Below are 18,646 nucleotides of genomic sequence, written 5' to 3'. Positions count from 1 at the left end.
AATCCCCACGTATTAGATGCACACTGAATAAATAAAATAAATGTTATTTATCCCTGTTAGCTAGAAGCAGCCAGGCTAGACTCCTGGATTAAAGTGTCATGAAATACGCTGGCAGTCCTTACTGCAAGTATTTGAGTTACTACTTCCTCCTTATGGATTTCCCAAGCTTTGCTATTAATTTTCTCTAAACATCTCCTAATTCCCAGTTAAAAGTTCTAAGTGAACATGATAAAGATATGTTGCAGCAAATATTACACATTAGGATACACTCAAGTACAGCTGCCTCACCAGGTAACACAAGTTGCAGTGATTTCTCAGCCCCTCAATCTGTAAAATATAGTTTAGATCCCGTGGGATGAGCAATTATGGGGAACTGATGGAGATAGAGGAGATGTCTGAACTGGAAGAAGAATTTGGTGATCCTGAGGCAAAGCTAAAGGTACCTTGAAGGGAAACTGTGCAAAGAGAACAGCTAAGCCACATTACCACCAAAAGAAGTGGGAGGTAGTGGTGGCTCTGTGGCACTGAACAGCTGGACTCGTTAAGCTGTTTGGTTCATCTCCTACCTATCTCTTTGACATATATGGCCCTCGTCATTAGAGTATCCACGTGCCTCACAATAACTAAAAATTTCATCCTCACAACACTTATGTCAGGATGATACCATAATAGGTGTCGGGAGGTACTGTACCCATTTTACAGTTGGAAAACTAAGGCACAAAATGGATTAAGTGACTTGCCTGAGGACACATAGGAAGTCTATGGCTGAGCTGGGCATCAAAGCTAGGTCTGGAGTTCCAGAACAGTCCCCTATTAGCCCATCCATCCTTCTCTAAACTACCTATGCTGTCTTATTTAGATTGTTGGGGACTGTATCCATTTTGTGTCTTGTATAGGGCCAAGATCACGGGCTGCATTTAAATAAATGACATGCCAATTAATAATGACTGAAAAAATGTAATTTTTTTGCGGGTATAATCAAGTACACCTCTACCCCGATATAACGTGACCCGATATAACACAAAAAAGCAGTGCTCTGGGGGGGCGGGGAGGCGCACTCCAGCGAATCAAAGCAAGTTCGATATAACGCAGTTTCATCTATAACACTGTAAGATTTTTTGGCTCCCAAAGACAGCGTTATATCAGGGTAGAGATGTAGTTGGTTTTCTATATGCGCTCATTTGAGCCAGAAGTTGAGATAGCATCAGTTATTTTTGGCTACAAACAGGGAGGTTAGTTTTATAAAGCAGGCTCTTTATGTCAAGTTTCAGCCAGCTTCAAGAAGCAGTGGGAATAAAGGCCTATTTTAGAAATGCTGATAGACCCTTAACCATCAGCAAAGTGAATATCGAAACTACAGAATTAGAGCTCAGGACTGAAAAATCACACAGTTGAGTTTTCATCCCAGACAGATCAGGCAATGTTAAGGCTTGCACAGCTGTTCGATGCTGGCAGAAGTCTGAGTTTTGTTTGGGGGGTTTTTTAATTGTAATGACAGATATTCCAAATAATCTTGTGTACCAAGTCCAGTGAGGGTCTTGCATTGACAAAGATCTGCTTAAATTTGTATATAGAGCATCAAATATAGAAATCTGGGGGGAAAAACCCACCAAAGAGTTGGAAGTTAGGAAGGAGGAGAAGTCAGGATAGATCTTTTGTTCTTCAAAAAACTGCTGAGTCCCAGTACTCGTTTTTTTTCCTGCCCTCTTTTTCTGTCTCTCCTTATATGCTGTACATCAGATGGATGTAGAAATGTATTATTTGTTTTGAAAAATTAGGCAGCAGATTGAAATTTTCCAAGCCAAGCATCACGACTGAAATTATGTTCAAGGAAAGACTTGCAGCGCTCTAGAGAACATTATCTGAGCATATGGGCAGATTCTCCAGCGTAACGGAACTGTAATATTAATGGAATTAAAAGGAGTGTAGCCATTTTCACTTGTTTGTCAGGCCACAGTTTTTCCATTTTTCACAAAGAATGTAAAACCAATAGCCATGCAAATGTAATTGGTGGTAACAATGCCTTTAAAATAAAATGTCCCCCCTCCCTACCCCCAATATGTGCTTGTTCTTGGAGAGGGTTCTGCTTGAACGGCATTGGTTTAAGCCACACCCCATCTGTCTCTGCAGCCTGCAAGTGGAGCACTCACACAGAAGCTGGGTGCATGTGCTGTTTAATATCCATTATGCTTCAAACGCAAAGGAACTGGGAGCCAGCAGCTGGCCAACTATCAGATTGCCGTCCTGCCACCAGTCTCTTTGATGGCAACTTGATGCCTCCAATCCACTGAAATCAAATTAAATAAAATCTTAAAAGTAAGGTCCTGATCATGCTCCCGGTGAAGACAACAGCAAGGCTCCCAGTGATGTCAATGGGAACAGGACCGGGTCCTAATATTTTAAAGATTCCATGGTGCATTTATTTATTTTCAGTACACTCGGCACTTAAAATTCCAAGCTGGTTTCTGATCTGGACTGGCTCAAAAACACTGACTTGATAAGGAGCCTCAGAACTGGTTCTTCTCCCACCTCCACTTCTGTCACACACATACTCACTGTCTCTCTCTTTTACATAATCCACTGACAGGATCATTCTCTTCAACTGCCTAAAATCAAAAACTGCCAAGCAGTCGTAGGAGGCAAAGCACGGTGGCTGAGATAGAAGCATTAAAAATCATGCTGTGAAATATGCATGGCAACACAGCCAGCTATATCTTTAAAGTTACCTAGTTATCTACAGAGGCTTTAAGGGGGAGGGGGAAGTATTTGTTTTTAGCATAAAACAAGGCATCTTCATTAGCACATCATTTTAGAGAGCATTCAAGTTTGTCATAAATGACCTAATTAGAGCAGAAAATTATCAGGGAAGAACAAGAATCTTCAACCTGAAATATAAGGGAATGAAGGATCTGGCACAATTCCCATTAAAGTCAATCGAGACACTCCATTTGACTTCAGTGAGAGTTGGATCAGGCCTTAAATCTGTGTGATAATCATGTCGTTTGCAGAGGAGCCAGAGTGCATTTATTAACATGTATCAGCTTCAACATCTCCTCAGACTTAGGGTTCTCCTTGTGTCCTTTCACCAATGTCAGAATTATCCTTTACAGTTGGATCATCTCTTTCTGCAAACTTCCTGCCCATTTCTTCTCCTCAGGAAGGAATTGCTTCTCACTGTTTCCAGTTCTGGGTATATTTGGGATTGTAAAAAAGGATTAATTAGAAGGATGGACATCAATCTGGTTACAAATTAGGTCCAAATCCTGCAGTCCTTACTCAGACATTATGCAGTCAAAACTCCCATTGAAGTCGACAGCAGTTTAGCCTGAATAAGGTCTGCAGAATTTAGCCTCAGATTTCAGAATTTTTCTAGAAATAAGCTATACATGTCTCTGAAAGGGGCCAAAGATCTGTTCCTGTGTGGGTCCCTGAAAGGGGTGAGTAAGAGAAGGGCAGTTATTTGCATTCATGCATCTGCAGCATAATGTTCCTTTGGAAAACTAACAGGAATAATTACTACCAATTTAAACACTGTAGGCTGTAAATGTAACAGCTGCACTTCTCATAGGAAGCTGTGAGTTTATTTTCTCTACAAACAAACATTCTCTCAACACCCCTGCCATGTAGGTAGGCATGTACCGGAGAAACTAAGGCAGAGAAGTGAAGTGATTTGGCCAAGGCTACACAATGAGAAAATGGCATGGATAGGAGTTCCTGACTCCAAATCTGCGCTCATTCCACCTAGCCTATACTGTCTCTCACTTCATACTAAGGCTATTAGAATCTACTGAGCTATCAAACAGTTACAAAAGAGCATTCTATTAATGAGATAACCTCTTTAGTGTTGCCTGGCAGAGGCCAGATCCTACAACTGTCACCTGCATATTATCCCCATTAGAGTCAACAGGAGCTTTGCAAACATAAGAACTGCAAGATCAGGTCTTGGTATAAGAGAGTATGATGCACCAGGGTTTAAGAGCTGCTCTGTGTGGTAAGCTTTGGTTTACCCACCTCCCCTCTTTGAAAACCCATGCATGCCCAGTGAGCCTGACCAGCCAGACTGTGATGTCATTCTCAGAGGGCAGTATTTCTGGGAATCTGTCATAGTAAAAATTAATCAGCAGGTTTCTGACTCTGCAATGTCATTTACAGATCCACTACCTGTGTTGCCTGTACTTACTTATAACACTGGTGTTAAAAATAACCCAGTCTGTGAGGGTGTCCAATGATCTTTCAACAATGGTGCTCAGATTAAACTACCCGAACTCACTGAGAAATTATTCTGGACAACTGGGGCTCTTCAGAGTCTCCCAGATCCTTTGGGGATATTACTTACTAGCAATTCCAGATTCTACAATGACAAATTACACCTGACCGTGTAAATTAGGAAGTTATGTTGCCCTTCAAATGCAATCCCTTAAGGGCCAACCTCTTGTGCCATTTCTGTTAAACTATCATAACTGCACAAATGCCTTACATTAAACTCTGTGCTCAGGTACACACACGTGTAAATTTGGAGTAACTTCAGTACAGTCAGTCTGGATTTACATCAGTCTAAATAAAAGTAGAATTTGGCCTTAATTTAGTCACGTTAAATTCCATTGTATCCAAATACCTCTTCCATAAAAAAAGGATAGCTTGCAAGGGCAGAAATTGTTGGGCATGAAAATTAATCAATTGCAAATATGCAAAAGAAAAGTTACCAGTAACTCTAAACACACAGTAACACTCCATCCCCTACTCCTAAGGACAAGATTCTGCCATTCATACTCTTATTGAGTAGTACCATTGTACAAATAGCCTTGCTGATTTCAATGGGGCTACTTATGGAATAATTCAGAGCAGAATCTGACCTTAGATTGCCACCTCCTCCTTTCTAGGAATCAAGTAATTCCAACACCACACAAAGGATACGTTCAAGGTCTAGCAGAACAGATACGCTAACGTCTCGAATACATACAAATTAAATTACAAAAATGCTAAATTTTCCAAATTAAAGTAAGTCCTTAATAAGTACTTGTATTAGTTGATACAAGGAAGCTTTCCAGAAATAGCAGACTGAACATCTGAGAAAGATTAAAGTGACACTCTTAATTACACTCTTGTACATTTCTGTGTTAAGAAAAATTTTTGTAAGAAGCATTAGATTTTCTAGGAACTTGGTTATGATTTTGTCTGCATTTCATTTAAAATAGATTCCTCCTTGTCCTCACTTAGCAAGTCAGATGAAAGGTCTGTAAGTGATCATTAGGATAAGACACAGTAACTAATTTAGAGACAGTCTACCCAACGTGTGCTGTAAAAATGAAAACTTTTTCTATGCAGATCTTTGAACATCATTTGTAATTCAGTCTTTTTACATATAAATACTAACGAGCTATATGAAACAAACACCATCCACAAATAATGGTGCTCAATTTATTTATGTTTGGTATCATAACTAAAGAAAAGAAAAATCTTTGTATCAAATAGCAAAGGCGTATGCCTGCAGAAACACTAGGACCCAAATGCCACTAAAGAGAGCTAGTTTTCTTGTAAGTTTAAAACTTAGTATTTTTAGTAGGATTTTTTTAATGTCCCTTTTTAAAAAGATTCCGGGATTTTGGAAAAGGGAATTCCTTTGTAAGCAGATGACTCACCTAGGGTAAAGAGATATGACACACACATTACGAACAGTGAATATTGTGCCCATACCTATATTTCATGCCAGTCTGCTTTGCAGTTGATTCTTTTAAAGAGATATGGTGCTGAGGGGTAAATGTCCCCAAACTGCGAGCAATAATAGCCACCGTCCGGAATTTTGCCCGGGCTGCATTCACTACATTTGGGGTAGTGGTGTTCTGTTTGCTGATAAGCCTGTCTTCACCATTTCGATTCTTCAAGTTATGTTCTGTACAAGCTATGGAAACTTGCATTGCTCCCGCAATGAATCTTTATTCACAATCCAAATCTTAGAGCGTACTCAGACCTTCTCAGACTCTGAGAACAGGGCTATAGGACACTGAATGGCTGGCGATTTTAGTCCCAAATGCTGCTAAACGACTCTTCAAATCTGGATTCAAAAGATGAGTGAAAGTAGTAGAAGCAGCAGTGGTAGATGGTGCAGGCAGAGGAGAACAGTACGGTGTCCCTGGGATACAAGTAAACAGATAAGCACTGAACTTGGTAAAGCAAGCAAGAGAGCAGACAACTTGATTTTCAAATCTTCCTTTGCAATAATATCTACTGCTTAGACAAAAACATCCATCTAGTCAAGTGCTTTCAGAAACATAAAGCTGTACCTTCATGATTAACCACAAGAAGCAGCATCCACTCCGTCTTGATGCAGGCTTGCATCTGCTTGCTGGTTTTAAATCAATGCAGGCATACTGCAAGATGTGTCTTGAACACCCTCTGGATCACAAAATGCTGAACAGGCAAGCTTTGGACTGAAGAAATATCTAATCACAAGCAAGTCTCTAAAGACCAGGAATATCCATCTATTCTCTGTCAGATGCTGCAAAATACAACATCTAATCAGGACCCTTTTCACGCATTCTTAGTTTCAAGCCCTGTAAAGACAAAGCTGTAAATCTGTACCGATACGGTTTTGCAGCTGCTCTGTGGAACATGCAGAGCTCCCTGTAAGAAGCTTGCAGAAAGCATGGGAATGGTTGCTTTTTCTTGTGTGTGCAACATAGAGACAGGCACTAGAAGCAGATTCTTCCCATAACAATAATTGGCAGCACTGCTAATCAAGGAGAGGACTCATCACAGTGACAGAACAAATTGACGTTAAAACACGTTAACTATAAAAATAGGGGGGAACACTCTGCTAATGTGTGCTGGTGAATTAACACATTAATCCCTTGTCTGGCTCACTAAAATACTGCTTTAAATCCCATGGTATCAGCATGCCAGTGTTAATCTTTTCTTCATATAAGAATCCCAGCTAAATTAGCTATGGTACAAACTCTTCAAACCAATTCTGACTCTCAACTTGCTGCAAATCAGGTTTCAATTAAACAAAGAAAGACTGGCACAAAGCTGACAAGTCATTGACCATCCTCCACCCTGCTATGGAGCCACATTTTCAATGTGCATGCTGGGCACATTGAGGAGGTGCTTTCAATGGCTGAGTTGTGGGCATAGCCCAGGGGGTAGACACATGAAACATTTTCAGAATTGTCCAGGACCCCCTCAGGGAATGCTTAAGAACTAGTCACAGGCCATGTAGATGTAAAGCAGAGATATAGATGGATTCTTATTAGCCCTCCATTCGCTGCTGCCAACCACTACAATATAAAAGAGACAGAATCTGGAGGATGATGAGATGGGGGCAGAGTAGTGGTAGGAGATAGTAGAGGCTCAGATACCATGGTGATAAGCAGGGATGCTGGAACAATTTGAGACCCATTGAACCAAACTGTAAACCCTGTATATGATGGAAACCACTTCGAGCCAGGGGGTTTAGCAGCACCCACTAGTTCCAGCCCCTATGGTGATGAACACAAGAACTGCGACAGTGTTATGGATTAGATGTGGAAGAGAGACAGGCTCTCTGTATGTGGCTGTAGGAGAAAGAAAAAATTCTTGGATGGAGATGGTTGTGGGAGATAGAGGCAAGCAACATTTTTGGAGTGGGAGCTTGGCGCCAAGAGCAATACTGGAATTGTTTGCTCAGAGGTGAATGAGTTAGAGGAAGCACAGTAGTTCAAAACCACTGGAAGAAAGTGGTTAGAAAGCTCCAGCCTCATACCTTTTACCTGGCATGTCGAACTGGAAAAAATAAGCAGTGGTACTTTCCCAAGCTCCGCCCATAAATCACGTTCCAGCCTTAAACTCCTGGAGATGCAAAAATAAAAATGAGACCTCACTCACAGCAGGTTGTACAGATGTTCAGTCTATTGCACCCAACCCCACGGCAAGTTGTTGTGGTGAGTGCTGTGCTACACCAGCTCGTAGGTGTCTGGCAGCATGCTGGGTGCACGTGCTGGAGGTGCTCCAGGCATGGGCTCTTCAGGGTCTAGCCCTTGGTGGACACTCTCACACTTTGCTTAACTGAGGATTCCTTTGTTAGCGCTGCCAGAAAGAAAAGTTGCAAGTACCCTTGGTGCAGCAACTTTAACAGTTATAAACAAATTTAGGGTTACCATTCGTCCGGAATTACCCGGACATGTCCTCCTTTTTGTGCTAAAAATAGCGTCCGGGGGGAATTTGTAAAGCACTCAAAATGTCCGGGGATTTCCCCCCTCCCCCGGCAGAGCAGAGCGAGCGGCTGGGAGGGCTGCAGGAAAGTCACGGGCTGGACTCCGGAGCAGCTGTAGAGGAGCTCCGCCCTGCATTCTGAGCCGACAGCTCTCCCCTGCAGCCCGGCTCCGGCAGCACTGTGCAGGGCCAGGGACCGGGTTTTGTTGTGCTGGGGAGCGCAGCCACGTGTCCGGCTCACACAGAGCCCAACACCCTGTTCTGAGCAGCAGGGTAAGGGGGCCAGGGGGCAGGAGAAGGGGCAGGGAGGTTCTGGAGGGGGCAGTCAAGAAACGGGGGGGGTCGGGAGTTCAGGGGGGGGCTTTTTGGGGGGAGTGGAGAAAGTTTTGGGCAGTCAGGGTACAGGTAGGGGGTAGGGTCCTGGGGGGCAGTGGGGAGGGTCTTAGGAGGGGGCAGTTAGGGGACAAGGAACAGGGAGTCTTAATGGCTCTCTTAATGGCTCTCCATGCGTCTCTGGACCCTCTCAGCTGTCGGGCTTGGACGGAAACATTGCCTGAGGGTAGTGAGAGAATGGGTTATCGGTGAGGTAGGGGTGGGCGTGAGCCCGGTCAATAGGGGCAACCCCTACCAAGATCTGAGCCTTTTCTCGCACGCCCGTTAGAGCTCGACATTATGCTGTTTGGGACCCCTCTCTGAGGAAAGCCTCTGGATTGCAAGTCCAACCGCTACCTCCTCGTGGTGAGAGTCGGTAACTGGCTTGGATAGCCAGGCGGATTGCGGAGGACGAACCCACATCCCACATTCAGTGGGGTGTGGGACGGGGTTGGGCAGCCCCATATGGTGCCACATGGATGCCCCCCTGGTAAGGGTAGCCTCCCCCAGGTACGGGTTGACTCCCCCTGGAAAGGGTTAGTTTCCCCCAGGTACGGGTTAGTTTCCCCCAGGTACGGGTTAGTTTCCCCCAGGTACGGGTTAGTTTCCCCCTGGAAAGGGTAAATCTTTTAGCTATGGAAAAAAGTAATTTATATTTTTATACCGGATTGGCGCTGGACCGGGTTAATAACGCCCCCGCTGTTGGCTTTGATGCCCCGGCTGACAGTGTTAAATATATTAGGGGTGTGATCAGGGTCGCTGGACCAATGGATAAAATGGTGTGGACTATAATGAAGTCTCATGAGCATGAGAATGAGAATCAAGTCCTCCCAGTGGAGCATGGAGAGGAGGTAGAGGAGAATATTTGTGATGATCATGGTGAGGAGATTTTATCTATCTTACCGATGGTTTTTACAAGGGACACTTTTAATGATTTAACTATGGACAGTTTTAATCCAGATTTTAAGTATTTAAGTACATTTGATGATCCATATGTTAGGGAATCGGGATATCTTAATGCTCATTTAGTTAATGGGTCTAGTTTATTAAATAGTTTTAGACCAAGTACTGATTTTAATAGGGATCGTAATAAGGATCTTAACAGTACTGGTAGTAATATAAATATATTAGAAAGTAGTTCGTGGAAGGATGGGGTTTTTTATTTAGAGTATCCCGTTGATAGTTTTAATTGTCCAATATGTCCCCAGATATTACCAACATTTGGTAAATGGGCCAAACACATTAATGTGGTTCATAAAAGTAAAGCCATACGAGTTGTATGTAGTAAATGTGGAAAATCTTCTCAATATCATAATATAGCTTGCCACTACCCCAAGTGCATACCCAAGAAGGCGGATACCCCAATGAAGAGCCATACGTGCTCGGTCTGTGGGCTTGGTTTTCATACTAGATCTGGATTGAGCCAACACTGTAGACATAGACACCCTGCTGTGAGGAATGAGCAAAGAAAAGAAGATATGGCTGCTAAAAGTAAGATCAAAGAGGGATCGACTAGATCTCGTATATGGACCAAAGATGAGGTTGCGCAGCTTATACAGTTGGAAAGGAAATATATTGGGAAAAGGAATATAAATAAATGTATTGAGACCGAGATGAGGACCAAAACGAATAAACAAATATCAGATAAAAGACGAGAATTAGCAAAGAAGAAGTTAGTGGTAACAGGAGATAGGGAGGAAGTGACTGAGGTAGAGGACATTAGAGTAAATATATTAGAAATTCCGCCCCCAAGAGAGAGGATTTTCCCACTAAAAGGACATCCAGAAGTGGATTTAGTGAAGAAAATATGTAAACGGGGAAAACAAAGTAGGGAGGGAAGAGAAATAATAAATAGTTTAGGGGAAATTGAAGGATTATTAAAGGAGGATTTAACAAAAGCTCTCGGATGGGCAATGTTGGAAAAATTATGTTATTCATTAGTAGAGGGAAAGGACCCTAGAAATGAAAGTCAAATAGAGTTGAGGAATAAAGGAAAAGGGAAGATGAGAAAGGAGGGGAGAAGGAAGCAATTTAATGCAATTAGGAGATATGCTACAAAGAAAGCTAAGTATAAATTCTATCAACAATTATTTGATAAGGATAGAAGAAGATTGACTCGCATTATAATGGGAGAGCCAGATAAGGCTAAGTGTGCTATCCCTATGAAAGAAATTGAGGAATACTATGTAAATATTTTGGGAACAATTGGACATGGTAATATGATAGGGTGGCCATCATCCACAGAGAATGCGGATAATGATATATTAATGAGTCCGATCTCTGTGGATGAGATTAGAATAGCTTTAAGAGAAATAAGAAAAGATAGTGCTCCTGGCCCAGATAAAGTAAAAGTGAGCAATTTGTGGGATATTTTTAATTTAGACTCCTTAATACTTACAAAAATTTTTAATATATGGTTTCTAAATAGACAGGTACCAGATGAATTTAAGAAAAATAGAACGATTTTAATACCAAAGACACAAGATGAGGAGGAAATGAAGAAGTTAACATCTTGGAGACCATTGACAATTGGGTCAGTTTGGATTAGAATCTATACCAAAATATTAGCAAAAAGACTGGTGGAAACAGTTAAGATATGTAGTAGACAAAAAGGGTTTATATCCACCCCTGGGTGTGAGGAAAATATTGCTATATTAGATAATTTGATTAAAGGGGCTAAACGAAATGGGAATGAAATTGCAATAGTGTTCGTAGATCTGGCTAAAGCATTTGATTCTGTGGGACACGGACATATAATAGCCGGGTTGAGAAGATTTGGTATAGATGAACATTTTATAGATATTATTAGGGACCTTTATGATAATTGCACAACTAGGGTATGGGTGGGTGATGAAGCTACTGAGTCTATTTTAATTAGGAGGGGGGTCAAGCAGGGTGACCCGTTGTCCCCAATTTTGTTTAATATTGCTATGGATCCCCTTTTAACTAGATTAGAAGTAGAAGGAAGTGGTTTTTATGTTAAGGGTAATAGTGTCACGTCATTGGCTTTTGCCGATGATGTGGCAATTTTAAGTAGCTCATATAAAGGAATGATCAAAAATTTGGGTATCTTAGAGGAGTTTTGTAAAAATACTAATCTCTCTGTTAATGTGAAGAAAACAAAAGGCTTTCATATTTTAACTAAACATAAAACCTATGTAGTTAATCCTAAGGATAATTGGCAGATAGGGTCAGAGGAGATTGAATATGTTCAACCAGGGGATTTTGAAAAATATTTAGGGGCTAGAATAGATCCCTGGATAGGTGTAGGGGGACCGGTACTTAAAGAAAAATTGAAAGATTGGAGTGAGAATTTAATTAAGGCCCCATTAAAACCGGCCCAAAAAATATTAATTTTACAGACATACATCTTACCGAAGCTATTTTATAATCTTCTTTTAATAGAACCCCCTTTTAATCTTTTAGATGATCTTGATGTGTTAGTTAGAAAAATAGTTAAAGAGATTTTACATTTACCTCAGTGTACCACAGATGGGATATTTTATTCTAGAGGTAGGGATGGTGGTTTAGCTCTCACTAAGTTTAGTGTGCAAATCCCAAATATGTTAATTCGTAAATGGAGGAGACATATTGTCTCGAGAGATGATTGGATGGACCTATCTTATCTATATGCAGGAGAAAATCTTGTGGATAAAATATTGTCATTTAGTGCAGTAACATCTCATCCCAAGAAATGGAGGGAACAGGAATTTTTAAGATGGTCGGAACTGAGATGTCAGGGAATAGGGATAAAATATTTTAAAAATGATTTAATTAGTAATTCGATTTTTAGAAACTCTAGTAAAGTTAAATCGTCAGCGTATATTGCAGCATTGCAGCTTAGGGCAAATATTTATCCTACTAGGGAGACATTAGCAAGAGGAAGAGGAGGTGTGAATGCTCTTTGTAGATGGTGCAGTAAAGTGCGGGAGACTGTTCCCCATATCTCAGGACAATGTTATAAGACTAAGAATGCTAGGATAAAAAGGCATAATAGAGTAGTGTCTGCAGTTGTAGATAAGGTTGGTAAATTAGGGTGGAAGGCAATGATAGAGCCCCATTTGAGAAATAGTAAGGGTGAGTTAAGAAAGCCGGATATTATATTTATAAAAGGAGATACAGCAGTGGTGGTTGATGTTACAGTGCGATGGGAGGATAATGCCGGAAGTTTGGAACAAGCCCACAGTGAGAAGGTGGCTTATTATCTTGAGTTAGAGGAAGAAATTAAAAACTTAACGGGAGGTAAAAATATTCACTTCTTTGGTTTTGTGCTTGGGGCGCGTGGCAAGTGGAGTGAAGGTAATAATGATTTGTTACAATTATTGGGAATGGACAGAAGTAAAAATTTTAAGGAGAGTATATGTAGACTTGTTTTATATTCCACTATTGGTATGATGGCTATATTCAGTGACAGGTAAAGATCCCGGAGTTTCCATTCCGTGTATCTTGCCAAAACTAAATTTTAGCTATTTTGGTTTCCATGCTCTAAATTTTCAAATTTTTAATATTGTTTTGAACATTAACATATTTAGTGTTATTTAATATCTGTCCTTCAATAGAATGGTTTTAACTATATAATAAATACTTATTAATGGATGAAATTCCAATTTAAATTATTAGTTTATTTTTTTTTTTAACTACTGGATGTGGATGCGGACTGGCAGCGTATAATAACCAGGAAAGGGCAGGTAGTCACGCCTGTACATAAATAGGGGGTGGGGTTCTGGAGGGCAGTTAGGAGCAGGGGTCCCAGGAGGGGGCAGTCAGGGGACAAGGAGCGGGGGGGAGGGTGGGGGGCTGGGAGTTCTGGGGGGGAGCTGTCAAGGGGCAGGAGTGGGGAGAGGGATCGGAGCAGTCAAGGGACAGGGAGCAGAGGGGTTTAGATGGGTTGGGAGTTCGGGGGGGGCTGTCAGGGGGTGGGGAGTGGTTGGATGGGGCGTGGGAGTCCCAGGGGTCTGTCTGGGGGTGGGGGTGTGGATAAGGGTTGGGGCAGTCAGGGGACAAGAGGCAGGGAGGCTTAGATAGTGGGTGGAGTCCTGGGGGGCAGTTAGGGGCAGGGGTCCCAGGAGGGGGCAGTCAGGGGACAAGGAACGGGGGGAGGGTTGGGGGTTCGGGGGGGGCGGGAAGTGGGAGGGGCGGGGCTAGGGCGGGGCTCCTCCCGTCCTCTTTTTTGCTTGCTGAAATATGGTAACCCTAACAAATTAGATAATCCCAACAGTTCCCAACCCATCTCCTAGCCAGAAGCCCAAGCCAGGGGGATAAGCAGTAACAATCCCTCTGCATTGTCTTCTTGACCACAAGCCGCAGCCAGGTATCGGCAAATGCAGCTACTGCTGGCCCTTGTCAGCAACAGGGTGTGTCCTCAGCCCAGCTCGCAGGCCTGTTATCAGATGTTTCCTTCCACAGCCAGCTCCCAGACGGCTGCCTCTGGCCTGCTGTTCCTAGTCTCATGCAGCCTCTGGCACTCTCTCAAACCAGCTCCCTTCTGCTCTATTGTAGTTCTTCCCTTTCCTGTGCTGGAGGGATTATGGAGCCCCTCTTCTGGCTGGACATTGATCTGGGGGTAAACACAGTGCTCAGTAATGGGCCAACAGAGTCGGTACAAAGTGATTACGTGTACTCTGCCTAACTTCACTCACAACTCAAGTGCCACCTGCTCATAGGTCAAAATGAGATGCCTGGCCTCCTCTTCCTTGTGCATTTTGATCATCAATGAAACAATTAACTATATTAACATTTAAATAATGATTGCTAGGCTCCAATGTTAATTACCCCTAAGTCCATACAACTGAGAGTCAAGCAGCGATCAGAAACACTCAGGTCACGTGTTCAAAGCTATCTTCAAAAGGGCTAAGATGCTTAAAAAAAGAAAGCTACAATTCTGAAATACAAGGCAGCAGTGTCCAAAAAAACAACCAACTGAAAACCCACTCTCTGAGCTGCCACAATCCAACCTAATTCAATCCGAGCATATCTTGCACTGTACTTGTTTAGGAATGCAGCAATAAAATGATAGTGACCTAGAAGTAGGGTTGCCAATTTTGGTTGACATATTCCTGGAGGTTTCCTCACACTAGATACTCTTTAATTAAAGATTAATCTTTAATTTCAGGAGACTCCCGGGCAATCCTGGAGAGTTGGCAACCCTTCTTAGAAGCAAATGTTATGAACCATGTAGGGGCTTGGCTAACAGAGCCCTACTCATTCAGCCAGAGTAGGGCACAGTTTCTAAAAACTGGCCTCTCAGGAGGCCCTACAAGCGGTTCCTTGGCTGTTGTGAGGCTTGCAGACATCCTGTCACTCTGCTTTTCCACAAAAGTTCTGCCAAGAATCTTCCCCATCCCCTTCTACCTAGCTTCCTGGTACATATTTAAAGAAAGTCTAGAGAGTAGAGAAAAGGGAAGAACAAGAACAACTGAGTGGCACCTCACATACTCCTGGGACTGCAGGGACCAGCATGGGTGTAGAGGTGGACATGCCCTGAAGAGGCACAGAGAAGCAGACCAAATCTTCAAAATGCCTGTATTGTAAGCACAGCCAAACTCTGAGTGCACATGTAACACCAACAGACCCCAGTCATCGGGCAGGATCAAACCTGGGACCTCTGAAGCTCAGCATATAAGCCTCGACAGCATAGGGTGACCAGACAGCAAGTGTGAAAAATCGGGACAGGAGGTGAGGGGTAATAGGAGCCTATATAAGAAAAAGACCCAAAATCGGGACTGTCCCTGTAAAATTGGGACATCTGGTCACCCTCGACTGCATGAGCTAAAAGGCACATAGCTCTTCACCATGGCTGTAGCAGACATCAATTTACAGACTCATCAATTTACAATCAACAGACTCATCATCTAGCTGGCCTGGCTGCCACTAGATGGAGACAGAGCGCCACACAAAGAAGGCATGGGTTACATACACCTTGGATTCACTGATTGGGCTGTAGTCCACGAAAGCTTATGCTCTAATAAATTTGTTAGTCTCTAAGGTGCCACAAGTACTCCTGTTCTTCTTTTTACTGATTAAAGGTTATTTTCAGCCAGTCTCTGAGCACCTGTTCAAAACGATTGTTTCCTTGGAGGTACAGGACGCAGTACACATGTGTATCTGGACCTTTTAAAGCAGGGCTCTTTGTGACAGCTTAGCCTTTAGCAGATTAATGTCAACTCAACAGTGAACATGGAAGAGCCACACTAATGCTGACTGGTTGTAGAGGAGTCTTAATAAGTTATTCAGCCTATTTACTTAATGATTAGTTAATGTGTGTACAGTACATTGCTTCTAAGATGAACAGCACTATAGTAGTGTTAAGAATTGTTCTTGTTATTTTTCAGAATGGGGAGGAGGGTTCTTAGAGTGTAATTAGTTGTATTACCAGTAGCACATAAAGGCCACACCAAGATAAGGGCCACATTGTGTAGGCTCTGTATAAACACAGGGTAGAAGACAGTCTCTGTCCCCCAACAGCTTACAGTCTAAATAGATGAAACCGAGTGAGAGAGCAAGGCTGACCTGGTTTGATGGGTTCAACCCCAAGTTATAATTAAGCTTTGTAAGCCTTACTCTCTGATGCAAGTTAGCTTTGAGCCAAGCAGGTTATGAGCTGACTAACTAGACAGAAGTCTAAAATACAAACATCTGTTGCTGAATGCCCAGGAAAGAAAAAAAAAAAGGTTATTAAAAATGTTATTTTGCAAGCTTATTTTCAGTCATGTTTCTGATGTTTACCATATATCTAATGAAGAGAATCAAAGCTCTGTCAAAGGACAGAGTAACATGATCATCCCAAACTAAACTTCTTTAGAATTTAGTGTGTTGTTTTAAGCTTTGAAAGGGGTAATCTGGTATCAAGCCAGCAGCTTTGATGATGATACTACAGACACAGGTGCTTTCTATAGAAATGAAGCAACCAGTCTCTAGAGCACAGAAATCTAACATTCAGTGTTAAAAGCTTTCAGCCCTCATCACCTTGCACTAACAGGTCACATGTTAATTAAACTGAGAAAATTAGATTTGAACTGTAACACAAATAGGCTTGAAGAATCTTGTTTAGATTTTTTAAAATCTGTTACCTGAACATGAGAGAGACAAGGTAGGTGAGGTATATTTTATTGGACCAACTTCTGCTGGGGGAAAATACAAGCTTTTGAGCTTTTTTATTTTTATTTTCTTTGTGCGACTATCAGCCTTGTTCTGCTACCCTTGTTCATGGGCAGTAGCGCATTACTCTGCGTGTAGTACCAGTGGTAATACTCTTAATACTTGGACCCTCTCAAATAATTCTAACAGGTTGCTGAGGCATGATTTCCTTTTACAAAAGCCAAGTTGACTCTTCCAACAAATTGTGTTCACCTATGTGTCTGATAATTCTGTTCTTTACTGTAGTTTCAACCAATTTGCCTGTTACTGAAGTTAGGCTTACTAGTCTAATTGCCAGGATCACCTCTGAAATTTTTTTTAAAAATTGGCATTTCATTAGGTAACCTCCTGTCATCTGGTACAGAGGCTGATTTAAGTGATAGTTACATGCCACAGTAAGTACACCTCTACCCTGATATAACGTGGGTTCGCATACAAAGTGGTAAAGCTCTGACACGCTGCTCTGAGCAGCATGTTAAGAGTGCCGGGCCAGGGCTGAGGGGTTGGATAAGGAGCAGAGGGTCTCGGGAGCGGTCAGGGGCTTCCCCCGCAGGGTCTGGGAGGCAGGAGCTCTGGGGGGAACTTTTTGGGGCCCCACAGTCCCAGAGTGGTCCGGGGGATTAGCGGGGGGCCAGGAGCAGCCCGCTTCCCTCACCCCGGCCCCAGCCATGTCGCTCGGGGGAGGGGCCTTGGGGGAAGGGATCCCCCCCACACTCACCGGCAGCGGCGGAAGCGGAGCAGCCCGGCCCCAGTCCACTCCACTCTGCCAGCTCCCAGCTGCGGCGCTCCGCTTCCTGCCGCAGGTGAGTGCAGGACCTTTCCCCAACACCCCCCTTCCCCGCCCAGCAACACGGCTGGGGCCAGGGCAAGGAAAGCGGAGTGGGCTGGGGCTGCGTCATTCCGTTTCCCGCCGCCGGTGAGTGCGGAGGGCATCCTTTCCCCACCCTCCCTGCACTCACCAGTGGTGGGAAGCGGAGCAGCCCAGCCCCAGCTTGTTCTACTCCGCCAGCTCCCAGCCGCGCACTCCGCTTCCCGCCGCAGGTGAATACGGGGGGGTGTCCTTTCCCCAACCTCCCCGCACTCACCGATGGCAGGAAGTGGAGCGCCGCAGCTGCGAGGTGGCGGAGTGGAGAGGGCTGGGGCTGGGCTGCTCCACTTCCCGCCACTGCCGGTGAGTGCCTGTCAGGAGGTGAGGGGGGTGGATAGGGGTCGGAGCAGTCAGGGGACAGGAAGCAAAGGGGGTTGGGTAGAGGGTGGCGTCTTGGGGGCGATTAAGATGGGGGTCTCTGGAGGGGGCGGTCAGGGAACAAGGAATGGGGAGGCCAAAGCAAGTTCGATATAACGCGGTCTCACCTATAAAGCAGTGAGATTTTTTGTCTCTCGAGGACCGCGTTATATCGGAATAGAGGTGTAGTTCTGCAATTTCATATTTGAGTTCCTTCAGAACTCTTGGGTGGATACCACCTGGTCCTGGGGACTTATTGCTGTTTAACTTACCAATTTATTCCAATACCTCCTCTATTGACACCTCAGTCTGGGACAGTTCCTCAGATTTATCAGCTAAACAGAATGGCTGAGCTGTTGGAATCTCCCTCACATCCTTTGCAGTGAAGACTGATGCAAAGAATTCATTTAGCTTCTATGCAACAGCCTTTTCTTCCCTTTTAGCACCTGATCACCCAGTGGCCCCACTGATTGTTTGGCAGCACTCCTGCTTCTGATGTACTTAAAAAACATTTTGCTGTTAGAGTTTTTTGTTAGTTGCTCTTCAAATTCTTTTTTGTACTGCCTAATTATAACCTTTATACTTGACTTGCCGCTCCTTTCTCTTTTCTTCAGTAGGATTTGACTTCCAATTTTTAAAGAATGCCTTTTTGCCTCTAACTGCCTCTTTTACTCTTAACCATGGTGGCATTTTTTTGGCCCTCTTACTGGGTTTTTTTTATTTGGG

General features: G+C 43.3%; 1 protein-coding gene across 3 annotated transcripts in view; it reads right to left on the bottom strand.

Moving 5' to 3' along the window:
* Nucleotides 1–18,646, bottom strand: part of KCNAB1 (potassium voltage-gated channel subfamily A regulatory beta subunit 1) — a 257,521-nt gene that overhangs the window by 177,690 nt on the left and 61,185 nt on the right. The window contains exons 1-2 of one of the 3 annotated variants that reach the window (XM_054040308.1): nucleotides 6,282–6,678; nucleotides 5,695–6,130 (exon numbers count right to left, since the gene is read on the bottom strand). The exons of the other annotated variants lie outside the window; for them this stretch is intronic. Coding sequence (XP_053896283.1) covers nucleotides 5,695–5,915 — 221 coding nt within the window. The 5' untranslated portion in view covers nucleotides 5,916–6,130; nucleotides 6,282–6,678. Of the gene's footprint in view, nucleotides 1–5,694; nucleotides 6,131–6,281; nucleotides 6,679–18,646 lie in introns of those variants that run through there. 3 annotated transcript variants of the gene reach the window in all.

Source organism: Malaclemys terrapin, chromosome 9 (assembly GCF_027887155.1).
Source record: "Malaclemys terrapin pileata isolate rMalTer1 chromosome 9, rMalTer1.hap1, whole genome shotgun sequence".
NCBI classification, from domain to species: Eukaryota; Metazoa; Chordata; order Testudines; family Emydidae; genus Malaclemys; species Malaclemys terrapin.
Note: the sequence above shows the minus strand (reverse complement) of the source record. Positions and strands in the feature narration are given on the sequence as shown.